This window comes from Lithobates pipiens, unplaced genomic scaffold (genome assembly GCF_037356315.1).
Source record: "Lithobates pipiens isolate NorthernLeopardFrog02 unplaced genomic scaffold, aLitPip1_a1.2 Scaffold_18, whole genome shotgun sequence".
NCBI classification, from domain to species: Eukaryota; Metazoa; Chordata; class Amphibia; order Anura; family Ranidae; genus Lithobates; species Lithobates pipiens.
Window position 1 is genome coordinate 532,532,002 of NW_027507758.1, and position 26,550 is coordinate 532,558,551.

At 43.6% G+C, this 26,550-nt stretch overlaps 1 protein-coding gene across 2 annotated transcripts in view; it reads right to left on the reverse strand.

Annotated features, from left to right (window-relative positions):
* The window catches only part of NBAS (NBAS subunit of NRZ tethering complex), a 1,050,553-nt gene that overhangs the window by 772,600 nt on the left and 251,403 nt on the right, over window positions 1–26,550 (reverse strand). For both annotated transcript variants that reach the window (XM_077488811.1, XM_077488809.1), the window contains exon 22: window positions 5,192–5,275. In XM_077488811.1, coding sequence (XP_077344937.1) covers window positions 5,192–5,275 — 84 coding nt within the window. The remainder of the gene's footprint in view (window positions 1–5,191; window positions 5,276–26,550) is intronic.

Genomic DNA, 26,550 nt, shown 5'->3' on the forward strand with positions numbered 1-26,550 from the left:
TCTGACGTCAAGATACTGGCCAAAGTGTCGGCTGGTAGATTGATGTTGGTGATCCTCAAAATAATTAACTCGGATCAAACAGGCTTCATTCCAGGAAGATGTACCCATATGAACCCAAGATTATTGTATGTCAACTTACAGATCGAACACAAACACAGACAAAAGGACAATAGCTTCATTAGACACAAAAAAAAGCTTTTGATTCAGTAGAATGGGATGATCTTTTCTCTCTCCTCAGTAGGATGGGCTTTGGACCATGCTTTGTATCTTGGGTAAAACTTTTATACACGAGCCCTCAGGCATCTATTAGAGTAAACAGACTTATATTGAACACTTTAAAGATTCATAGGGGAACGAGGCAGGGGTTCCCTTTGTCCCCTCTCTTGTTCGCTCTAGCAATAGAGCCACTAGCGGTTAAAATTAGGACACATAAAACCATTAAGGGACTTTCAGTTGGGGATCTAGAGGAGCGTGCATCGCTATACGCGGACATATGCTCCTGTACTTGGGGGATTTTAAAAAATATTTATTGGCGGCAGTCTCCTTGATACAGGAGTTTGGAGACTTTTCAGGAATCAGAATTAATTGGACTAAGTCAGCTCTCTGCATTCTGGATCCGCAAACGAATTTGAACTTGCCTACTCAGTGTCCTTTAGATGTGGTGATGAAATGTAAATACTTAGGGATAACGATCGAGCTACCAGTGAGCTCCTTCCCCGAGACAAATTTATGGCCAATAATTAAAGCATTCCAGGATAGGATACAAAAAAGGAAGGATCTGCCACTTACACTAATGGGCAGAGCTAATCTATTTAAAATTATTTTTTTGCCCAAATTTCTCTATGTGCTCGCCAATGCCCCAGTCTACATCCCAAAAAGGACATTTAGGTATATTAACTCCCTAACTTCCTTCCTTGGGGAAATAAAGCCGCTAGGGTAGCCCTGGAACTCCTACAGCTACCAGGGAAGGGGGTGGTTTGGCGGTTTCTTACCTCCGCCTGTATTATCTAGCCTCACAGCTGGTGCATTTTCACTGGAGAATGTTTCCGCAGTTGAACAATGTCGCAATTGCAGTTGAAGCAGCTGTGGCAACCTCATATGAAACACTACTAAATTTATTTTTTTAGAGGTGAGGTTCCCACAGCGGATGGCAGGGTCATGCTTAAAGCCGCAAAAAAAGACACTTGGGATCTGTTTCAAACATATAGCCCACTTCACTTATCACCAAATGCCCCACTGTGGTACAACCCATACCTAAAGGAATTTTTCCAGTTAGAGGAGGGATATAGATGGGCTAAATTCGGACTCACGTGCCTTCATCAAATATTCGATGATGGTAAATTGAAAAGTTTCATACAAATAAAGAGGGAATTAAATATCCCCGACTCACGGGCATTTCAGTATACCAGATTAATGCACGTTGCACGTGCTCAATTTGAGACAAAACCTATCTCACTTGAGAACTCCAAACTGGAAAAAATCTTTGCAGATCCCAATCATACCAAACTGATTTCCACCTACTATAACACACTTACAGACAAAATATCACCAAAAGAAAAAAAACAAAGATCAATGGATAGCTATTATCTCAGATCTTACAGAGAAACATTGGAGAGAAGTATTGACTTCATACATACCCACAGTACTATCAGCTAGAGACAAACTGATAACTCAGATATTTGCACCAAATGTATTACACTCTGCTGAGATTATATAGAATGGGGCAAAAGTACAATCCTACTTGTCATAAGTGCCTAGTTGCAGAGGGTTCCTTCCTTCACATGGTCTCGAATTGTATTTGAATACGTCCACTATAGTCACAAGTGATGCAATTCATTGCAGATACATTTGCCTAACATCTGCAGCCCTCTAATATGTCTACTGGGTATTATTGAAGATGAGGTTATGAGTAATGACAGGAGGACGCTCTTTTATTATGCTAGAAAATTGATTGCCCTCAATAGGATTAAGAGAGACTTTCTCACGTTAACCCCATGGAAAAGCCTAGTTAACACCAATGTTATATTATATAAGTTGACCTATGAGGCAAGGGGCTGCCCGAAAAAAATGAACAAAATATGGGGAGTATGGATCACTTCTAAGTAAAATGTATAATCTGCCACCTAAGTAAGCTCTCTAATGACAATGTTTGAGAAAACTGTTACTCTATAACCGAAAAAACTGCAGGATCATGAAGACAGACAGAGAATAGCACAAAGCAAATTGCATTACAATAGTTTTAAACCTCTAACATGATATGTGGGCAAAGCATATTCCTCTATAGTAAAGTGTAATTTCTGTCTGTTGAATCACTATTCTGTTATCTGCACTTCTAACAAAGTTTTCCTAATACCAAGAGAAAAAAAGGCAACAGAGGAGGGAGCTCCAGCACACAGCCTGTGACTGGCAGCCTCAGCTCTGTTCCTGTGAGAAGTGTGGGGGGTGGTGTCCATTTCCATCTAAATAGCTCTTCTCACTGAGCTCGTCAGAGTGCGACTTCAGCTCCCGCCTTCTACTTTCTGAATTCTCAGACAAGCTGTAAAAATTCTGGTCTTTGAATAGTTGTAGAGAAGAGAAGACTGAAAATAAACAGGTACAACTTATGTAGGAGGATTTGTTTCATCTCTGTATATCACCTGAAGTCAGTTACTTCACTGAGTATATGAAAGGGTTTACAACTACTTTAACAACGTAAAGCTTGTGTAAGATTTTATTGCGTCAGTTTAGTAACATATTGAACTAGACCAACAGTCTGTAAAGACCAGTTGTCTTTACAGTTCTGTTTTAGTAAACTTATAATCAAAGGGATCATCATTGTTCAGTTAGAAGAGAAGGGGAAAAGGGGTGGTGGGACCATTCACATTTAGACAGGGATGGAAGCACTGGACCTTACCAGGTCACTTCCTCACTTAAAGTCCCAAATTGTTCTTTTTCTTTTCTTCATTGTTCTGCTAGAGCCGAGGTTAATTCTTTAAAATGGTACAAATGTACCAAGTTCAATTTTCTAAGAGGGGAAATTCCCCTTACTTTGGGGAGATTTCCTTTAATTTCCTGTTGGGTCTCTAGGACAGAAAGTTAAGGGAATTAGTGCCAGAGGGACACAGGCAGCAAAAAGCAACCAAAGGGATTTTAACCGTCCGCAAGCCTACCCAAAATGTAACAAGTTTTGCCTTTACAAACCCTTTAATATAGTTAGTTCAAGAAACATCAGCAAACACCTGTGCTTCAGAAAAAGGACCACGTGTTGCTACTGCCTACTTTGTGACAGCGTAAAGACTTAAATGAGATAGTAGTATATTTATTGTCATGTGAAAAAAACTTAGTACAGCTCGTGGAAACTGTTGGCTTTTAGAACGTATATTAACAGGCAAACATTAGATCTTCGTTCAAAAAATTCCACCAGATGACTGTCATATACTTGAACAAATTATACATAAAAATGACAGTGTATACATAGTGAAGCATGGAGTAAGAAATAGTATGATTTGGGGTTGTATTGCTGCCTCATGACTTGCAGTCATCAAGTAAACTGAGTTCTATGAAGCCATCTGTCCAAAAGCTGACGTTGAACCAGAAATAGATCTTTTAACATAACAAGGATCTAAAGCACACAAACAAATCCAAGGAGTGTGTAAAAAATAAGAAATGAAGGGTTGTGGAATGGCCTAGTCAAAGCCTTGACTTTAGACCCCTAGAAATATTGTTGAGGGACTTGAAAGTAAAAGTTGATGCTAGGAAATCCACAAACATGCTGCAACTGAAGGAATTTTCCATGGAGAAGTGGTATACAATTTCAGTGTCAGAAACTGGTGGGAAGTTTTTTCAAAATCCATAGTCATTAACAATAAATGGGGCAATACATGTGTCTAGGGCTAAGGGGTGTATGTACTTTATTCACAGTACATTATTACATATATTTAGAATTTGTGTTCAATAAATGATTGAAAAATGTCCTTGTGTTGTTTTTTCAAGCAGGTAACTATTATTTGTAGGTACTGCTTGAATGAAGATCTAACATTTGCATGTTCAAATATGTGAAAAAAGTAAACAATTTCCATCAAGTGTACTTCTTTGTTCACATGACTATCTAAAAAAAGAGGTCACACCTCATCTTAAAGTGGAAGTAAACTCCCCTATCATTTTCAGCCAAGGAAGCTGCCATCTTTTCCTCTGTTTAATCTTTAACTGCTATGGTGCTGCACATGTGATTCGTTATGACACCAGCCATTGGATGGTTTGATAGTTTGGCTGAGAGCACAACCAATGTGCAGTTAGCATTCCCGGCATGCCTTTTTTTTTTTAATTGTTTAAATCGATGGGTTTACTTCCACTTTAAGAAGCAGCACGGCAAATTCTCCTGGCTTTGTAACAACTGTGGCAATTGGACAAAATTGGAAATTCTGTAACAAAATACCAGATTTAGGGAACGCTTTCCTTTGATCAAATGGCACTAAGAAGTAATAGACAGAAGGATACAGTTGGGCTGTTTGCATAAATAAAAAGACTTCTACTCCTACCTCTGATATCTGTGAAGTTTTGTTATAGGAAAAAAACTCCAATTAGAACATAAAACACTTTCATGCAGATATTTCAAACTAGCAGAGAAAATGGCCCTGTGAAAGCTAACACAGGATTTCCACCATCGGGAAAGGCACTAAAAGCTATATCAGTTGGCAGAAGGTGGAGACACTTGACCTTTGCCTGCCAAGAACTTCTTATGATGTTATCAACCATGTACACCAGTAAATGCAGGCACAATCGGCTGCTGCAGCTGCCATCATCTCCCCTCGTACACTCTTCATCAGGTGGCTTTTATTTGGACCGACAATTCCACCGCCATGATTTGAAAGTGATTGAATGCCTTTTAATAAAAGTGTTTTGTAGTCATTCCCCCTGAAGCTGTGTGATCTTCTATTTATTCAATCGAGAGTCAAGCTGGGTGTGCTGAAGAATGGAAAGCAATTTAGTCCTGTAAAAGTAACAAAGGGCGACGGCGGACAGGATGGGGATTTAACACATCAGCCTCTTTTTTTAAAAGTCCGCTAATGTTCCACCGCTTTCTTTGATGTGGCTCGGCTGTTCTATTAAAACGTATTAACATATTGAGTGGAAAACATAAAAACAGTCATTTAAATATGTATGAGCATACAGCTGATGTGTGCCTTTCAATTATGGTTTAGGCTGGACTTACTTGCACTGAGGTTCCTCGCACCAGTCCCTGTCACGGTGCTTCTGCTCATTCCATGCAACAATCTTAAGCTCACCGTTTTCAAAGCTAGGAGAGAAATGCAGAGAAAGATAAGAAATAAAATACATGCTGGTGGGGCAAGGCTGCAACTGAACATGTAAAGCGGAGGAGAGGTGAGCCCAATTGAAAAGTCCATTTTAGAAATATTTACAAATACATCTATTTTAAAGGAGAACTGTCAAAACCATGAAATATGAGCAACCAACATGCTTTCAAGTGAAAGTCTCTTTCTTGCTCAGGCCCGCTACTCAACACACTTAGAAGAATCCGGGTTTTCGGGCTCTGGCCACTTGAATGGCCAGGCCACGATCATGTCACTTCTGCAGCACAGAGCTCTAAAAAAATAGCACAAGTATGCCATTTCTTAAGGGTGCATGTGTCAGTGACGTTCCCCGCAGCAGATACACAGTGCATGTTTAAGAGATATTCCTTGAACCTACAGGTAAGCTTTATTATAATCTTACCTGTATGTAGGTACAAGTGTCCAATCGGAGTTTACTACCACTTTAAAAGTAGCAACAAACGCAAAAACAAAATGTATTATATTGCAGCTTAACAATTATTAGATGTGGTGGCTGCATTAGTTTACTTTTTTAAGTTCTTTTTCCCTCTGCTTTGATCTGGCCAGTAACACACTTCCTGTATTAGAATTCCAACACACTGGATGAAGGCACAACAGAGACATCTTTGGACAGCAGCACATAAAGTTTGTCTAAGCTTTCAGAAAACAGGGAGCAGAGAGCTTATGTTACACACTCTGAAGTTTACAACCACTTTAAATATCACTTTTTGGAGAGCTGTGACCGTTATATGACAGGTACACTTTAACAAAACAAGTAAATATAGTTAAAAAAGGAGTAGAGTATAATCTTACTGCTCCACAATTGAGAGGCCTTCCTCTGCTTTGGAAGAAAGTAATTTAACGTGGAACTAAATGTAGGTATTAAAAAACTCAAATCAGGCAGCTTTTTACTGCAGAACAGACATGCTACATCTATTCTGCAATTGCACTTACCTGCCTGATTGAAGTTTTCTACTGAATGTACACTTACCTGTGAATATGCAGTTTGGCATGCATTCCTGGCACACTCCAGCTATGCCAGAATTACTGACTCCCATGCAAATTCATGGGATGATGTCATTCCCCCACTGGCCAATCAAGAGGCAGAAAACCCATTAGCTGGAAGTGTCCAGGGGAAGATGACAGGGATGTAACCACTGCATTGCTGGAAGGTGGAGGTGAGTATTTTTGGGGGTTTAGCTCTGCTTTAAGCATTTTAGCATTCCATTATACCCATTTGAACATACAGAACATGTCAAATTGTCTATAAAGAATCAATGAAACCCAAGGTTTGTAACATGTGCTCTGATGGAGAAATGACAGAATCTGGCTGCTATGGGAAATGTGTTTATGTCTCATTCCTAAATGTCGCAAAAAAAAAATGGCCACTTTTAACTTTCAACACATAACAGACATCCGTCAGATTTTTCTAACTTAAAAGGTTTAACAATTGCTTAAAGCTGGTTTCCAAGTATAACAAGATATATTATCATATGCTAATCAAAGGTGGACTCTAAATACAGACCATACCGTTAAATGGCGCACCTTCAGAAATAGAACGTTCAAATTGCATGCAATGCTCTTTTAAAAGGCCAAATGTGTATCCAGCCGTTTACACCTCAGCTAAATGATTGTTTTCTACACATGCAATTAACATTTACTTTCCCCTGACACTGCAACACAGCTGGCTGTTGCTGCTAATGTAGAATATACTAAACAACGTAATAAATTATAATTCTAAAAAATATATGTATATATATATATATATATATATATATATATATATATATATATATATATATATATATATATATATATATTGTAATGGACGCCGTGGCTGGGTCCTGGAAGGACGCTATATTTCCCCTCTGTTTGGGTTGTGCTCTCTTTAAGGGAATGAAAATTGATTAACCCACCTGTTAGAGGAAGTGTCTTTAAAAAGCAAGACAGGAAGTTGTAGATGGGTGTGGAGGAGTGGAGAACACATGGTGGATGGTGTTTGGTGTTTGTTCTGGGTTACAGCAACTGAAGTGGACAGCAGTGTCCTGTTTGGAAGGCTCCCTGGCAGGGGAAGCTACCTGCCATCAAGATCAAGCTCTGTTTGGATAGAGACAGCTATTCTGAACTGTGCAAGTCGGTGAGACTAAAAACATTTTCCTTTGTGTTTTGGCTGCTGTAAAGCGATTTAAGTTTAATAAACCCTTTGTTGTGAGCAAAGCCTGTGTCCTGCGATCTACCTGGTCCCCCGAACATTACAAGTGGTGGAGAATGCGGGCAGGACAAAGTAACAGGCGTTTTTTCTTGCTATTTTTTTTTTTTTTTTTTTTTGTGTGGATTTGAACTGACATTTAAAGGGACAGTACAGTGAATTTATGTCCTGGGTTAAAGCTGCACAACTGCGGAAAGCTGAAACCATGGAGGAGCTAATTAAACAGCTGTCCTTGGCGAATATACAAGCGCAGACCCGCCATGAGGAAGCTAATCAGCGCTTAGCAACCCAGCTGGAGGTACAAAAAATGCAGCTGGAGGTACAAAAAACGCAACACAACGAGGCACTGGCTTTGCAGCAAGAAAATACTCGCCTGTTGGTGGCCCAGTTAGCAGCCCAGCAAGCAACCCAACAAGGGGTTATGCAGGCTCAGATGGCGGCCTTAAAAGAAGCAGTGCAGCAGCTGTCTCAGGGCCGTGAACAAGTGGCCGTTGCCCCTAGCAACCAGGTGACCATAAGGGCAAGCCATTTCTTGCAGAAGTTGTCCCTGAGTGATGACGTAGAGGCGTTTCTGGCAACATTTGAGAGGACGGCAGAGAGAGAAGGGTGGCCCCAGGACCAGTGGGCCGGCTTAATTGCTCCTTTCCTCACCGGAGATTCTCAAAAAGCCTATTTTGACCTACCACCAGAAGATGCTAAAAATTATCAAAAACTAAAGGCAGAAATACTGGCTCGGTTGGGGGTGACTACGGCCGTTCGGGCCCAACGAGTGCACCAATGGAAGTATCGTTCAAACCGGCCACCGCCATCTCAAATGCATGACCTGGTGCAACTAGTAAAAAAATGGCTGCAGCCCGAAGTGTTGTCTGGCCCCCAAATTGTGGAGCGGGTCGTGCTGGACCGATACTTAAGGTCACTGCCAGATGACCTTCAACGGTGGGTCAGCCATGGAGACCCCAAAACCGCGAACTGCCTTGTTGAGATGGTGGAACGATATACGGTGGTGGAGGATCTGCTTGGCCCCACCAAGCGTCAAGGGCCCAGTCTGCCACGGCCCTTCCGACCAACTGCTGCCCTTCGAAAGGATGTCCCCAGGAGCCCTGGAACCAACACCCCGGAAGGCCAAGAGTCACACCCGTTACCCCCTCAGCGACCTGTTCCTGATCGGAGAGGAGGGGATGTACAATGTTGGCGATGTCATGCCTGGGGCCATACCCGGGCCCACTGCCCATTGCAGGAAGAGCCCATAAATCGCGTACAACACATCTTGACCTTGGAGAGAGGAATTTTGAGTGTGAAGTCCAAGTGAACCACCACCCTGCATGGGCCTTGCTGGACTCTGGAAGCATGGTAACCCTGGTTCACCCTAGAGTAATTGGGAAGATCGGTCCGGTAAGCAAAATTTTGCGGGTTGTGTGCATTCATGGGGACACTAGAGAGTACCCTCTCATCTCGGTGTCCATCTCCACAGCATGTGGCACTGGTACTCAAGAGGTGGGGGTGGTAAAGAACTTGGTACATGACGTTATCATAGGACGAGACTGTCCATTATTTGCAAAACTTTGGAGACAAGGAGAACTATCTGAAAGGTCCAGAGACTGGGAAGAAACTAGTCCCTCTGTTCCTGTTGTAGAGGGAAATAACCCTGAGATGCCACATGTTCATAATATGGACCCAGTTGATAAAAACGCCAAGACTTTGGTTAATCATGATGAAAATAGTGCTGATACTGTTAAAGATGTCAATATGTGGGGTTCTCAGTCCTACCTGAACACTGAGGGGGGGGAACCTTCCCCGCTTCAGGTAATGCTGGGGGAAGACGATGAGGAAATGGCCTCTACCCCTGACTTGCCAGATTTGGGTGTTCCCCAGGGGGCATTTGGTACTGCCCAGATGCAGGACCCCACTTTGGCCAGGGCACGGGAACAGGTTGTAGTAATAAATGGGAAGCCCCAAGAGCCAGGTGCTAATGAGCGGTGGCCACATTTTTCAATATGTAATGAATTGCTTTATCGGGTTACTAAAGTGAGAGAAAATGTGGTAGAACAATTATTGGTACCCCAACAATATAGACGCAAGGTCCTGGAACTGGCCCATGATGATGTGTTAGGGGGACACCTGGGAGTTGAAAAGACGGAGGCACGGATCGCCGACCGGTTTTACTGGCCAGGCTTGAAAGCAGAGGTAAGGAGATACTGTACCTCTTGTCCCACCTGTCAGTTGACCGCTCCGGCGACCCATTTCCGGAGCCCGTTGGTCCCTCTACCCATAATTGAGGTCCCATTCGAGAGGATAGCCATGGATATAGTGGGTCCCTTGGTAAAGTCGGCTCGAGGTCATTCTTACATACTAGTGATCCTTGACTATGCCACTCGATATCCTGAGGCGCTACCCCTGCGGAATACCTCCTCTAAGGCTATTGCACGGGAGTTATTCCAGTTGTTTACACGGACAGGTTTTCCCAAGGAAATACTCACAGACCAGGGCACCCCGTTTATGTCGAAGGTTATGGCTGATGTATGCAAACTGTTCCGGATTAAACAGCTGCGCACATCGGTCTACCATCCCCAAACAGATGGATTGGTAGAACGTTTTAATAAGACCCTTAAGTCTATGCTCAAGAGAGTGGTACAAAGGGATGGGAAAGACTGGGACTGCCTGTTACCAGCTCTCCTGTTCGCTATCCGAGAAGTGCCCCAGGCCTCCACTGGGTTTTCGCCCTTTGAATTGGTATATGGGCGGAGACCTCGCGGACTACTGGACTTTGTTAAAGAAGAATGGGAAAGTGAACCAATCCAGCATAAAAGTGTTCTTGAATATGTCTCTCAAATGCAGGAGAGGATCCGAACTGTGATGCCGCTAGTTAAGGAACACTTACAAAAAGCCCAGGAGGCTCAACGACAGGTCTATAATAGGGCAGCCAAAATTAGGAACTTTCAAGTGGGGGATCGAGTAGCAGTGTTGATTCCCACTGTGGAAAGTAAATTCTTGGCCAGATGGCAAGGCCCTTTCGAGGTTGTAGAAAAAATGGGAGAGGTAAATTATAGAGTCCACCAACCAGGCAAGAGGAAACCCTTCCAGATATATCATGTAAACTTGTTAAAGCCCTGGACAGACAGGGAACCAGCGACCTCCCTGGCTAGTACAAAACTTGAGCCTCGGGTTGGGGTGGAGAGTGTCCAAGTAGCAAATACCCTGTCTAAAACCCAAAGTCAGCAGGCAAAGGAGTTCTTGCAGAGAAATAAAGAAAAATTTTCAGACTTGCCCGGGCTCACTAGTGTCGTAGAGCATGATATTGTCACAGAACCAGGAGTCAAAGTTTTTGTCCGGCCCTACCGCATCCCAGAGGCTCAAAGGAAGGCCGTTTCAGAGGAAGTAAAAAAGATGTTAGACCTAGGGATTATTGAGAAATCGCAGAGTGAGTGGTCGAGCCCGATTGTGTTGGTACCGAAGCCCAACGGGACTCTGCGATTCTGCAATGATTTCCGGAAACTTAATGAAGTTTCCCGGTTTGATGCCTACCCTATGCCCCGGGTAGATGAGCTTATCGAGAGACTAGGTCCAGCCAGGTATATCACTACGTTAGACCTTACCAAGGGGTATTGGCAAATACCGTTGACTAAGGCTGCTAGAGAGAAAACTGCTTTTTCTACCCCAGAGGGGAGTTTTCAGTACAAAAGGATGCCTTTTGGATTGCAAACTGCTCCAGCCACGTTCCAGAGAGCAATGGATAGGATTTTACGACCTCACCGGAAGTATGCCTCAGTATACTTGGACGATATAGTCATTTTTAGCAAAGACTGGGAATCGCATTTGCCCAAAGTGCAGGCAGTGCTGGACTCTCTTTGGAAGGAGGGGTTTACAATAAACCCTGAAAAATGTGCTTTGGGAATGGAGGAGGTGAAATACCTGGGTTATATCGTGGGTAGAGGGGTAGTGAAACCTCAGGTCAACAAGATAGAGGCTATACAGAATTGGCCCCGCCCCCTCACAAAAAAGCAGGTACGTGCATTCCTGGGCATGGTGGGATACTACAGGAGATTTGTACCCAACTTCGCCACGTTGGCGGCTCCGTTGACCGATCTGACTAAGGGTCGGAAATCGGTCATGGTGGAGTGGAATGCAGACGCTGAGAAGGCTTTTTTGGAGCTCAAGTCGGCGCTGTGCCAACACCCTGTCCTGGTAGCACCTAATTTTTCAGAAGAGTTTGTTGTCCAGACTGATGCTTCCGATGTAGGATTGGGAGCGGTGTTGTCACAGGTTATTCATGGCGAGGAACACCCGATAGTCTTCCTCAGCAGGAAGTTAACACCAGCAGAGAAAAACTATGCCATAATTGAACGAGAGTGTCTGGCCATTAAGTGGGCTCTGGAATCCCTCAGATATTACCTTTTGGGGAGGAAGTTTAGGTTGATTTCTGACCATGCCCCTTTAACATGGCTGAGACAGGGAAAAGGGACTAATGCCAGGGTTACCCGGTGGTTCCTGGCACTCCAGGAATTTAAATTTGTGGTGGAGCATAGGCCCGGGAGACTGCATCAAAATGCAGATGCCCTCTCCCGAGTCCATTGTTTGAGCTCCACTGTTGCCTCCACCTCCTTGGCGTTGGGGCACAGGGGGGGGGATATGTAATGGACGGCGTGGCTGGGTCCTGGAAGGACGCTATATTTCCCCTCTGTTTGGGTTGTGCTCTCTTTAAGGGAATGAAAATTGATTAACCCACCTGTTAGAGGAAGTGTCTTTAAAAAGCAAGACAGGAAGTTGTAGATGGGTGTGGAGGAGTGGAGAACACATGGTGGATGGTGTTTGGTGTTTGTTCTGGGTTACAGCAACTGAAGTGGACAGCAGTGTCCTGTTTGGAAGGCTCCCTGGCAGGGGAAGCTACCTGCCATCAAGATCAAGCTCTGTTTGGATAGAGACAGCTATTCTGAACTGTGCAAGTCGGTGAGACTAAAAACTTTTTCCTTTGTGTTTTGGCTGCTGTAAAGCGATTTAAGTTTAATAAACCCTTTGTTGTGAGCAAAGCCTGTGTCCTGCGATCTACCTGGTCCCCCGAACATTACAATATATATACATATATATATATATATATACATACATATACACACACACACACACACACACACACACACACACACACACACACATATATATATATATATATATATATATATTATAGACACACACACACACACACACAGTATCTCACAAAAGTTAGTTCAACCCTCACATGTTTGTTAATATTTTATTATAACTTTTCATGTGACAACAATGAAGAAATTACACTTTGTTACAATGTAAATTAGTGAGTGTACAGCTTGTATAACAGTGTAAATGTGCTGTCCCCTCAAAATAAATCAACACAGCCAACAAAAGTGAGTAAACCCCTAAGTGAAAATGTCCAAATTGGGCCCAAAGTGTCAATATTTTGTGTGGCCACCATTATTTTCCAGCACTGCCTTAATCCTCTTGGGCATGGAGTTCACCAGAGCTTCAGATTGCCACTGAAGTCCTCTTCCACTCCTCTATGATGACATCAAAGAGCTGGTGGATATTAGAGACCTTGTGCTCCTCTCCTTGAGGATGCCCTACAGATGCTCAATAGGGTTTAGGACTGGGGACATGCTTGGCCAAGTCCATCACCTTTACCCTCAGCTTCTTTAGCAAGGCAGTGGACGTCTTGGAGGTGTGTTTGGGGTCATTATGTTGGAATACTGCCCTGTGGCCCAGTCATCAAAGGGAGGAGATCATGCTCTGCTTTCAGTATGTCACAGTATTTGTTGGCAATTATGGTTCCCTCAATGAACTGTAGCTCCCCAGTGGTGGCAGCACTCATGCAGCCCCAGACCATAACACTCCCACCACCATGCTTGACTGGAGGCAAGACACACTTTCTTGTGCATCATCTTTAGAAGAGGCTTCCTTCAGGGACGACAGCCATGCAGACCAATTTGATGCAGTGTATGGCGTATGGCCTGAGCACTGACAGGCTGATCCACCATCTCTTCAAACTCTGCAGCAATGCTAACAGCACTCGTACGTCTATTTCTCAAAGACAACCTCTGGATATGACGCGGAGCATTTTATACACGCTGTACACTCACTACTACATTGCAGCAAAGTGTAAATTCTTAAGTGTTGTCACATGAAAGATATAATAAAATATTTACAAAAATGTGAGGGGTGCACTCACTTTTGTGAGATACTGTGTATATATCTTTTTATCACTTTCACAGTGTGATATAGTGGCAAAAAGGAAAAAAATTTCTACTATCACAGAAAAATACCTGTTCATGACGAAAAAGTGTAAGTTCTGTTGTACTAAACTGAAATCTTAGACCATACGCAGTTCCAATCTTGGCCAGTTCAGCTGGAACTGGCCAAGATTCAAACCGTTAATGGTCAAGTTGAATGCACTAAGTTGATCAATCTATCAACTTGGGTACAACCAGCCTGCTGGATTCTCTTCTGATTATCACTAGCAATAATCAGTCTTCTCCTTGTAAATGGCCTACACCTTTAGCAAGGACATGATTTAACTTTAGTCAGAGCTGCACAGTTTGTTTTTATCTGCAAACACCCCTTGCTTGCATAGACAGGTTTTTGCGCAAAGGTGAACTAACCCTTTAAAATTAAAAAAATGTCAATAGCTGCTCACCCCAGCATCCCCTCTTAAACACTTTCCTGAGCCTGATCTCGATCCAGCGATGTGACCTTCTGCGGCAGCTGTTCTCCACTCTCTCTCTTCTCACAGCAGACTGGGCAGTAGTAAGAGCCATTGGCTCCTGTGGATGTCATTCATATCCTATGAGGAAGGGGCAGGGTGGGGCCAAGTCACGCTGTTTTTGTCTATGGATGCACACAGCCTGGCTCGGTAGAGCCACATGAGTGGGGGCGAGCAGAGAAGAAGAGGAGCATTTTTCAAGTGTATATGAGCATTTTCGAATTGCATTTCAAGTATTTTACATATGTATTCAAGTTTCAGCTTCTTTGTTTTAGCTAAAGGATAACACAACGTGTAGACTAGTTCCTACAGGCTAAAAATACCAGAAATATGCCATAAAAACACTCCAAATGCTAAATTCAAATGTTAACAGATGTTCCCATTGAAATGGGGCCAAAAGTGCCACATTTCTAATTAAAAGCTATGGCCCAATGTATAGAGCTAAGGAATGTATGGATTAGGATTGTGTTATCCTTTGGAATGTCTTGTATAGGGAAGAATTGGTGCTCCACTATGGTACCTTGGCCACAAATCCTTAACCGCATGATGAACATCAAACTTTCAGAAAGAATTCACATGTTATACGATTCAATGCCCCTCCATCAAAAGAAGTGGATTCTATGGGACACTGCTCCTATAACATAGGAGGAAGATGGAGGTATGAGGTGAGGCAGGGGGAGCTTTGGTCCAGTTTTTCGTTTTCTCCCACTTCCCCGTCTCAATATATACACAAAATTACAACATTGTATATATATATATATATATATATTTTTTTTTTTTTTTTTTTTTTTTCCTATTACTTGTCCAACCATAACCCTTGGTCAATTCCTGTACTACATTTATTGTCAAAGTTATTTATATTTATACCTGTACCATCGTTGTAACCATTTTATACTCTGACCTTTCACATAATAAAAATCGTTTGTAAAAAAAAAAAAAAAGCGCCACATTTCTAAAGTGCTCAGATCTGCCTCTGAGTGGCTCGAGTAGCTTTTGGAGCAGCCGGCGTGGAGCTACAGGCACCCAAATCCTCAAGTGTGTGTGGCCACCATTGAAACACATGGGGTTTTGGATGTTGACAATTTTGAAGCTACAAGCTACAAAACGCTCAAGTGTGAATAGGGTCTAAATGTATGGTCCTCATTAATCAATACAAAAACACAAAACAAGTGCACATATACTGACATTTACAAGTACTGTAACTTTTATCTTGAAAGTTTTGGGTAAAATCAATCAGCACCTAGTCCCTGTGGCGTTTTATTATTCTTAATACATTTGTATGAGATTCCTACCTTATTACAAAAATGTGTTCAAGTCTGAATAGCCTAACTATTATAGCATGTCCTACTGTTTACACGTTGTAAAGATTTTAGATAACTAAATCATAAAGACGGACTGTCCAATTAATTAATATGATGAGCAGATGGAAGGAACATCTCAAACTGATTTCAGAATTCATATTTAAAAAGCCAAAGTCGGAATTCATACTGAGTGGCTGAGTATTCCACAACCCGATAATTTTACCTGGTGGGAAAAAAAAATAATTGAGATGCACTTCCTGCATACAACACGTTAGAAATTAGATCAAACTGAAGTGACCTTCAAATCAATTTATTTTCCAGCATGAAAGGAAGAACATTCATACATGCAGATGAAGCAATCTTTCGTACTAAGCTCTTCTTAATGCTCATCGGCTAAATTCACAGCTACAACCCTCTAAAAGTGGCTACACACATTACGGCGGAAATCTAAAATCCAAATTGAACTGCGAATAAATTTCAACTTGTATAAAGCCAAAACATTTTTATTACTTTGGATAGAGTAGAAAAAAAAAATGTATTCTATTTGTGTCCTGTTGGGAAGATTTCCCCTCACTTCCCGCCCTGGAGACATAACAAGTAGTAATATAAAAAAAGCTTTTGATGACAACTTCAAGGGTCCATGCACACAAGCATTTTTCATAAGCTCAAAAAAAGCTAGAAAAAAAAAACACTGGTTGAAAAATGCTGATAACAGCATTTTTTGTGCTAACTTCTAGTAGCATTTTAGTAGCTTTTATAGCAGTTTATTAGCGTATTGGCAGTACATAAAGAAAAACAAAAGCTGTTAGTAGCATTCTAGTAACATTTAGAAGCAGTTAGGAACATTTAGTGTCTTTTTTCTGCTGGAAAATGCTCCAAGAACCTCTACAAAAATCTTTTTTTTTTTTCTGCTCCCAGATGCTGAAGCTCAAAAAATGCTAATAGCCTAAAGTAGTGTGCATGGGCACATAGAATAACACTATTTAGCTTCTAGGAGCAGAAACAATGCTAATGTGCATGGAGCCTCTGAAGCTTTAGATTTGGAATTCTTATTACCAATGGGGACCCAGACATCCACAATACACCACCCAAAAGGCCTAAAAAAAAATAATAAAAAAATAAAAAGTTTTGGCTGAACATATACTTCTATACATTTTTGTAGAACTAAGCAGATGGCAAGGTGTGATAAGAGACTAAAGCTGCCCATACAAGGATTGAAAATTCTATCCATGTATGGTCAACTGTGGTTGAACTTCTGTTCAACCTCCCTGCCAAATTTGAACCATTCGATCAGCTCTGTAGGCTATAAACTGCAGCGCTGAACTGTGGAGGGAATCTCCCTGTTGTCAGAATATAAGGACAAAGGATCGAGGATTTCCCCCATCCACTTTGAATGTGGGTCTGCTTTTTTTGTTCAACCTGCTGGTTGAATGAAAAACAACTATAACTGACTCATCTATGACTGCCTTAACTCAACAGAAAGTCTTCTAAAGCAGTCAGTGACATGGCCAGTAGGCTAATTAGCAGCAGGAGAAAGACTGAGCATGGCAGCACCTTGCCATCTTACACTACAGAGCTGTGTGTTTCTATTGATGCCCCACTCTAGTCCCTGCATGGGAGGGTGGTCCAAAAGGGTTGCTGCATGATAGACATCTTAAAACAGGAAACCTTGGGCATCAGCCTAACCTTAAACATGGGCAAGAATTAAAAGATCATGAAGCTGCATACTCAGTGACTAAAACAGCTGCTAAAAATGATCGGGATATCCCCAGAGCCTGGACCGGCTCTGTGATGTCATCCAACAGCAGGCTTTAGCATGCCATCAGCTTAAAATGGGTCATAGGACTGCAGAACAAACTGCACTTCTTTGATCCCCAAAAGTATAGCCTAAATAGTGCTGCAAACAGTGGTGGTGCATAGTACATAGTGATTATTGGTAGCGGCTATAGTCGCTGGCAATAAATGCACGCAAAAATTTGACATGCAGGACCAGCCCGAGATTCAAACCATCTATGGCCGGTTAACGCCCATAGTTTTGGAATCAGGAGTCCAAGAAGCTCAAGCCAAGTGTGATGATCATGTGTCCAAATTTCTGGCCATTATGTGTGTTTACTATATATAAAAATATATATACCGGTAGATAGATAATACACAGTCTAACATTCACACCTATATAGATGCTAGGTAGATAGAAAGATCAATCTTTGAATAGAGTAGATAAATTACTCTGAAAGTACAAATTGCCAAAACCTGCAGACACAGTATAGTTGTTCTCACACAATAGATGCTTTTCTCAGGTAAATCATCATGTCACACAGCTACTCCTTCAAGGTGCTGCTAATGAAAGTAATCATCAACCCCGAGAGACAGTGCCAAATCCAGCTATGCTGAAGAGCATAAATATTCAGCACTGTAAGTTACATTACTTAAGACTACAAACTAAAAAAAAAAAAGAAAGAGAAAAAGAAGGAAAAAAAATAAAAATAAAAAAAAAGGAATGCCTGGCAGCTATACCATTTTGTACAGAGTACATTTATTGGCTATGCAGTTCTGAGATTAAATATTGAGGCATTAGAGGAAACAGCATCAAGGCCACCTAAATATGCTGCTGTGGCGATGATCGAGCGTCTGCTTTACATTTTGATTATAGGATCTAATCAGCTTTTGATTTTTGAGGTTAAGGGGCTTATCTTGTTAACTCTTTTCAGAGATACAAGCTGGTCTGATTCTTTTCACGCTAATAGCTTTCTCATTGGAGGTACCATGAGAGGCTGCAGACAGCCTGGAATGTAATAAAGTCACTTTATACAGAAAAACAAACACAAACATAAAAGTGTGCGATATAAAAGCAAAGCTGGAGGGGGTTTTATTTCTCCTCAGGGCAGATATTCTCAAATGCCGGGAATGCAGCCTACAATGAAAATAGGATTTTTATAACATCTTACCTGTAAAATCCTTTTCTTTTGAGGTACATCACGGGACACACAGTCTCAGTAATCACTGATGGGTTATATAGGTTATCACTAGGTGATTGGACACTGGCACACCCTAGATAGAAAGTTCAACCCCCTATATAACCCCTCCCCTCACTGGGAGTACCTCAGTTTTGTAGCAAAGCAATATAAGTGTTTTAGAAGAGGGGAGGGACCTCTGTGTCCAGTGATGTACGTCAAAAGGATTTTACAGGTAAGCTGTTATAAAAATCCTATTTTCTTTCTCGTACATCATGGGACACAGAGTCTCAGTAATCACTGATGGGATATCCCAGAGCAATGCTATCTGAGGGGAGGGATACAACAAGTAGAAACTATGCATCTTATGGTAATGGTAATCCATGCATGATAATCCTGTCTCTTTTACTGTTAATGGTCTAGATATAAGGTACGTTAACAATGCATTAAAGCAGTGGTCTCCAAACTGTGGTCTGCAGGACAGATGCGGTCATTTGTGTGTCTATATCCGGCCCTTGGGAAATCCCCCTATGGATATAAAGCACTATTCCTCCCACTGATATAAATTCTGAAACATTATTTATTTCACTGACAATAATGATGGGGCATTCTTCCTTTGCAACACTACCAAATTTTACCAATTGTAGTGTCAATATAAGTTACTGGCACAGGGTCTTTAAGCATCTATTGATTGGATACATCCAAAAGAAACCTAGTATCAAGTACTAGGTCAGTGATGGTCAACTTTCTTGACACAAGTGTAGCCCCTGATTTCACCAAAGGGCTGACCATTTTATTCAGTAATTAAATTGCTATAAAAAGTTGAGACAGATGTAGACCTGCAAAAGGATATGATCAAATACATACAGGCTTGCTAGAAGAGAAGGTCAGATACACAAGAACTGTTGCAGCAGATGGTCAAAGACTACAGGCTTTCTACAGAAGATGGGGAGATATTGCAGACATGGTCATAAACTGCGATAATGCTATAGGAGTTGTTGGAGACTGGAGACATGCTCAGGAGACATAGACTAAAGACACATTGCATGAGACTGCTAGAGATCATTGCTATTATAGGGCAACAAGGAAACACAGGCTACTGTCTGCAGGGGTCCCAACGACTACATAGAAAATCCCAGAAGGCCACAGGTTGGGAACCAGGGTACTAAGCTATAAAAAAAGAAAAGAAAAATTTCAAGTTGATATAATGGTAAGGTATAAGAACTGTCTTTTAATAGGGGTTTTAAGCTTTAACATGTTATTGTAACATCTCCAAATGAGGCACCATCCAGGCTGAATGAAGCCTTAACAACACTTGTAAACTCCACTTTGACCTAAATAAAAATATCACCAACACATATAAAGAGCCAGCTTGCAGTTTATTAGGGTTAGAAAGAACATTTGACCCTCACTAATTGGGGTTGTGGCTGGAGCTGCATGGCGTAGGGTGTGCAGACAGAGTCTCCTGAGCATCATATTTTCTACCAATCTGTGGGGAAATCCTTCTCTTTACACAGCTGCAAACTGCCTACAGCAACAATCACCTCTCCTGCCTCCATGCTGCCATCAAAGCAGCTGTCCGGGGCCATTGCAAAGCTGAATAAATGCTGCCACGAGGAGAGGGGCCTGTCGGATACAGATGACACTGCTCCAATTTCAGGGAAGGAAGAGCCCACCATGGAAGGAGACTGCCAGAGTGCTCCAGGCCATCTCCCTCTGCCAGACCACTTTCACAACAAAGATTAAGGAGGTAAAGGAAGACATATCCCTCATCAGACATGACATCCACAAGCTGCAGGAGAGAGTACGGAACGCCAAGTTGGCCATGTGGAGGACAGCCTGCCACTGCTGCAAGTAACCACTGAAAGGCTGCAACATCAATTAAACTCCACCCTAAGTAAACAGGATGACATGGAGAACAGACTCCGGTGCTGCAATCTCTGTTTTGTGGGTCTGCCCAAACAAGATGAAGGCTCATACCCCCCAAGTCAGAGAAGCCTTCTCATCGACGTTCATGGTGGAGCACGTCTACCGCCTGGCTGCGAGCTCCTCTGCACACTTATATTGCTAAACTATTAAACTATTATGACTGGGATACTCTCCTGAGGCTCAATCACGAGAGAGGTAACATTCTCCAGTAACGTGCATCTAACCGTGTTCCTGGGTTTCTCTGCAGAAATGCAAAAGAGGGCACAGTTTGTTGAGGCCAAGAGACAACTCCAGATTCATCACCTGACGTATGCGATGCTCTTCCGGGGAGACTCCATGTAGCGTGTGACGGCAAAGCACAGTTCTTCGAAGATCTGGGAGCAGTTCTGTCATGGATGGAGCACCATGATGTGGCTGGACCTGCACCAACATAAAGCCTTCACCTGGCCTCTTCCATCACCATCATGAGAGTTACGTCTGAGGATGATCCCTGTGCCTTGGTTTCTTCTTTTGTGCTAGCCCTGAAGCGTCCATTTTTCCATAAACCGTGAGTTGAGCACAGCCCACCTATACCCTCACTCTCCAGTGCTCTAAACTGGCCCCTACTCATGTCTGGGGTCAAATGCAAATGGATCTTAAAAAACCCTAGGTTGGCTGGCTGTATCAAGCCCTGTATACCTGTAACTCACATGGAGTGGCTATCCTGATGGCCAAATTGGTACAATTTCAGCTCCACAGCTTGCAGTTGGATCCGCTGGGTCAGTCACTATACCTGCATGCTGCTATCAGCGGCCTGGAAATTCTTCTGATGGCATTTTACTTTTCCTCACCATTCCAGTTTACTGCATTACAGGAGGGATGGCCTTTATGGCTCAGCATCCCATGGTGCCTGCCATATGGAAGGGGGACTATAACATGATAATAAATCCCTACCTATATAAAAACTTAGCCCCACTAGCTCTGAGTCAACTCAACCCACTATCACTAGGTTTGGGAGGTTCCTTTCAGAGTTCGCCCTGGTTGACACCTGGAGGTTTAAGTACCTAACATCTGTAGCTTTTTCATGTTTCATTCCTTCCCACTCTGCCATGTCCCGCATAGACCTACTCCTTGTTTCACTTCGCTCTATTGCCTAGTCTGGTTGATGCGAGATTTGGAGCTAGAGTGCTCTCAGACCACTCCCCATATTGGACTGCTCTACGCTAGCCTGCTTCTGCTGTCCGCAGATGGAAGCTGAACCCCTTCTGGTTTTCTATTATGTAGGCTTAGGAGGGTATCCAGAGGGAATGGATATACTATTTCCGCACTTAGCAGGGGTCGGCACAGTGTGGGAAGCTTTTAAAGCGCATGACCAAATGATCATCTCCTCACATATCAATAGGCCCAAGGCCTCTTCTAAACTAGAACTTCAACAGGAGGAGGAAAAACAAAGATCCCTCCAGGACTTTCCGAGTGACCCCTGTACAGCCAACGCCTCCCCTTGTGAGAATGCAGACTAAACTCATTGATCAGTCAGATTTTGAGAAAGCCAAGCAGCAAATACTTCTCAGTAAGCAATGTATTTTTGAGCATGGTGAATGAGCCGGTAAATTGCTGGCCTACATGGCCCATCTTTACTATAAGCCCCCGATAGTGGTTAAACTTCAGTCTGCCTTGGGGAATAAGATCACAGACCCCAACCTAGTGGCCGGAGAATTTAGACTGTTCAATTCCAATCTACACACCTCCACCACCCGCTATTCTCTGCTGAGCTGACTGCATTCTTACAGGACATTGATTTTTCTCACCCTGACCCCTTCCTCGGTTAGCCAGCACAAGGTGCCAATTACCATAGACTGCATTGAGGAGGCTCTAGCACACATTCTTTTAGAATTCTACAACCAATATGGGGAGGTCCTTATACCCAAGTTGTGAGAACTGTACACCACATATCTGACTCAACCACACTCCCTACCTCCATAAGTGAAGCCATCATAGTCTTAGGGGGGATGCCGACCGAGGCCTCTCACAGGGGGGACGCCGACCGAGGCCTCTCACAGGGGGGACGCCGACCGAGGCCTCTCACAGGGGGGACGCCGACCGAGGCCTCTCACAAAAGGGACACCGGCCCAGGCCCCACAAAAGGGACGCCGACCGAGGCCTCTCACAAAAGGGACACCGACCCAGGCCCCACAAAAGGGACACCGGCCCAGGCCCCACAAAAGGGACGCTGACCGAGGCCTCTCACAAAAGGGACACCGACCGAGGCCTCTCACAAAAGGGACACCGACCCAGGCCCCACAAAAGGGACACCGGCCCAGGCCCCACAAAAGGGACACCGGCCCAGGCCCCACAAAAGGGACACCGGCCCAGGCCCCACAAAAGGGACACCGGCCCAGGCCCCACAAAAGGGGCACCGGCCCAGGCCCCACAAAAGGGGCACCGGCCCAGGCCCCACAAAAGGGGCACCGGCCCAGGCCCCACAAAAGGGGCACCGGCCCAGGCCCCACAAAAGGGGCACCGGCCCAGGCCCCACAAAAGGGGCACTGGCCCAGGCCCCACAAAAGGGACACCGGCCCAGGACCCACAAAAGGGACACCGGCCCAGGACCCACAAAAAGGACACCGGCCGAGGCCCCACATAGGGGACACCGACGGATGCCTCCACGCGAGGCACCACTGAGGCCCTTTACAGGGGGTCCAGGCCGAGGCCCCTCACAAAGAGCACTAGGGGCACCCATGCCGGGTCCACCTAAAGGACCCCTAAAACGAGATCGCCCTCAGAGCCCCCACAGCACCACCCCTCTGGTAGGAGGCGGCCACGATGCCTAGCAGGCTGCAAAAGCCACAGCCCTAAATTTTTGCCCGCTTGCACGGCCTGCGGGGGACTGAATCGTTATGAGCCGCTGAACGGAGAATGGACACCCAGAAAATGGAAAGCGGCAGCCCCTGCCGCTCGCACTGAGGCCGCCCACCCAGCACCCAGTTGGTAGGCCGCAAAGCTGTGGCCTAAATTACAGGAGGGCCGCCTCAGGTGGTTCCTCGATCGCAGACATCCAGTCACCTGACTCCTAGGCCCAACCACTGCAGCAGGAGGGCCCAAGGGATACCCCCCAGTAGCAACCCCAAGGGTGGAAGGGAAGGACAGTGTGTCCAAAAATCACGTAGGCCAGAAGCCTGGGTCTCACCCAGGAAGGAAGGGGGGGTGTAGGCGAACCCCAGAGGGAAAGACCACCCCAAGGAGTACCCGTGCCCCACACCACGTCCAGGGAAGGTAAGGAGGGGGCCCAGTACTTACCGATACAGCAAAGCATATGAGTAACGCTCCCAGATACCCTTCCCACCAAAGTAGGGGCTTTCGGCCATGAGGATCGCGCTGCGACTCAGGCCGAGACCCGGTCGCATGCGACCTCGTGAGATGTTTAATTCGCAGGGCTAGTCCCCGTCCAGTGGGACTATGTCGTGGGCAACCTAGCGTGTAGCTGCAGTCTTCACAAGCTCACTGGCCAGACTAGGGAGACCACTGGAGCTTAGTGTCCAGCCCATTGTCTGGACCATCGTCCAGCCTGGCAGTTGATTGTAGATCTCACCAGAGAAAAATCCAGGAAAAAATAATATACCAAAAAAATTCCCAGGATTGGAGATCCCAGGATGGAACTAGCTCCTTACTCCTGACTAGGCAGAAAAAAACCTGAAGGCTATAGCAGAGAGGGGGTGTATTCCACACCTAGGAGTGCCCAAAGGCATAGCCAAGTTTTTTTTCTGCCTAGTGTCCTACTCCTGTAGGGGGCAGTATAACCCCATAGTTCTAAATAATAGAGCGCTGTCAATGAACGGAAGAGAAATAAATGAATAAAAACTGACCATTGTTTATCACTGGCATTTGGCAAAGAACATTTATATATAGTATCGCATGAATACAATTTTGTTCTGAACTTTAAAGTGAAAAAAAATGCTATGAAACTGCATATCTAGGAATGAAAATTGCATCAAGGCAGTTCCTTAAAAAATACCTTTTATTTTGAATTCTTCCTGAAAATAGCAGTAAACTCCCTACTGAGTGTGTGCATAGGCACTCGTGATTTTGCACTCCAGTGCCTTAAACATCATAGCTGTACATCTGCTGTGTGAGACCTAAGATACCGCTGCCTCTGACTGCTAGTCTTAGATTTGGAGCGAGATTTTGTCATGTCACTACAGTGTTGCTCCCTGTTTTCTTTACTGGAGAGACAGGAGCAGTCCAAGGTTCCCACTGCTTCTGCATAATCTACTCTGTGGGTCTAGGATTTCTGCAACTCCCATGCTGCTTGAGTATTCCTACATCAGGGGGCAGCTCTGATATGAGGAAACAACACCCTGCTGCTCTACCTACAGTGCCTTGAAAAAGCATTAATACCCCTTGAAATTTTCCACATTTTGTCATGTTACAACCAAAAACGTAAATGTATTTTATTGGGATTTTATGTGATAAACCAACACAAAGTGGCACATAATTGTGAAGTGGAAGGAAAATTATGAATTGTTTTCAAAATGTTTTTACAAATATCTGAAAAGTGTGGTGTACATTTGTATTCAGCCCCCTTTACACTGATACCCCCTAACAAGATTCTAGTGGAACTAATTGCCTTCAGAAGTCACCTAATTAGCAAATCCACCTGTGTGTGTAATTTAATCTCAGTATAAATACAGCTGTTCTAGAAAGCTCTTAGGAGGTTTGTTAGAGAACCTTAGTGAACAAACAGCATCATGAAGGCCAAGGAACACACCAGACAGGTTGGGGTTAAAGTTGTGGAGAAGTTTAAAACAGGGTTAGGTTATAAAAAAAAATCCCAAACTTTGAATATCTCACGGAGCACTGTCAAATCCATCATCCGAAAATGGAAAGAGTATGGCACAACTTCAAACCTACCAAGACATGGCCATCCACCTAAACTGCAAGCAGCCAAGAGGCCCATGATAACTCTGGAGGTGCTGCAGAGATCCACAGCTCAGGTGAGAGAATCTGTCCACAGGACAACTATTAGTCCTGTACTTCACAAATCTGGCCTTTATGGAAGAATGGCAAGAAGAAAGCCATACAAAATCCCATTTGCCGTTTGCAAGAAGCCATGTGGGGAACACAGCAAATATGCAGAAGGTGCTATAGTCAGATGAGACCAAAATGTAACTTTTTGGCCTAAAAGAAAAACATATGTGCGGTAAAAAACGAACTCTGCACATCACCTTGAAAAGATCATCCCCACCGTGAAACATGGCGGTGGCAGTATCATATTGTGGGGATGCTTTTCTTCAACAGGGACATGGAAACTGGTCACAGTTGATGGGAAGATGGATAAAGCCAAATACAGGGCAATCTTGGAAGAAAGCCTGTAAGAGTCTGCAAAAGACTTGAGTCTGGGGTGGAGGTTCACATTCCAGCAGGACAACGACCCTAAACTTGCAGCCAGAGCTACAATGGAATTACAGGTGTAATTGCAGCGAAAAGTGGTTTTACAAAGTATTGACAAATGCATGCCACACTTTTCAGATATTTGTAAAAGTTTGAAAACCATTTATCATTTTGTTTCCAACTTCAAAAATATGTGCCACTTTGCGCTGGTCTAGCACATAAAATCCCAATACATTTACATTTTTGATTGTAACATGACAAAATGTGGAAAATTCAATGGGTGTGAATACTTTTTCCAAGGTATTGTAAATGATCATGCACACTGCAATGTAGACTGCGGCATAGTAATTAAAATATTCAATAATAGGCAAAAGATCAGGGGCATAGAGGCAATACCTGTGACATGACCTTTGCCCTCTGCCTGTCTTCCCTGAGCACAGCTTTTAGCAGTTCAAGTCCCCTATAATTGCCGTACTCCCTAAACTGTAAAGGAGTAGAAAGAGAACTTTTTTTGTTTGTTTAATTCTTTGTGATTGCAATCATTCTGGTCATAAAGGCACAAAATACTTCTGTTCACGAAGAAGTTAGTATTGAGTCTGCATCATTTCCTGTTGCTTCCCCCATAACCACACTTGCCCATGTTTACATTTTTGAAAATCAACAGCCCTTTGCTGTATTATTAATGTTAATGGCACCGTGATCACAGGCCTTCTCATTCCTGCTAATGACTTCCAGTGGTTTATCCCCAGCAACTGGTTTT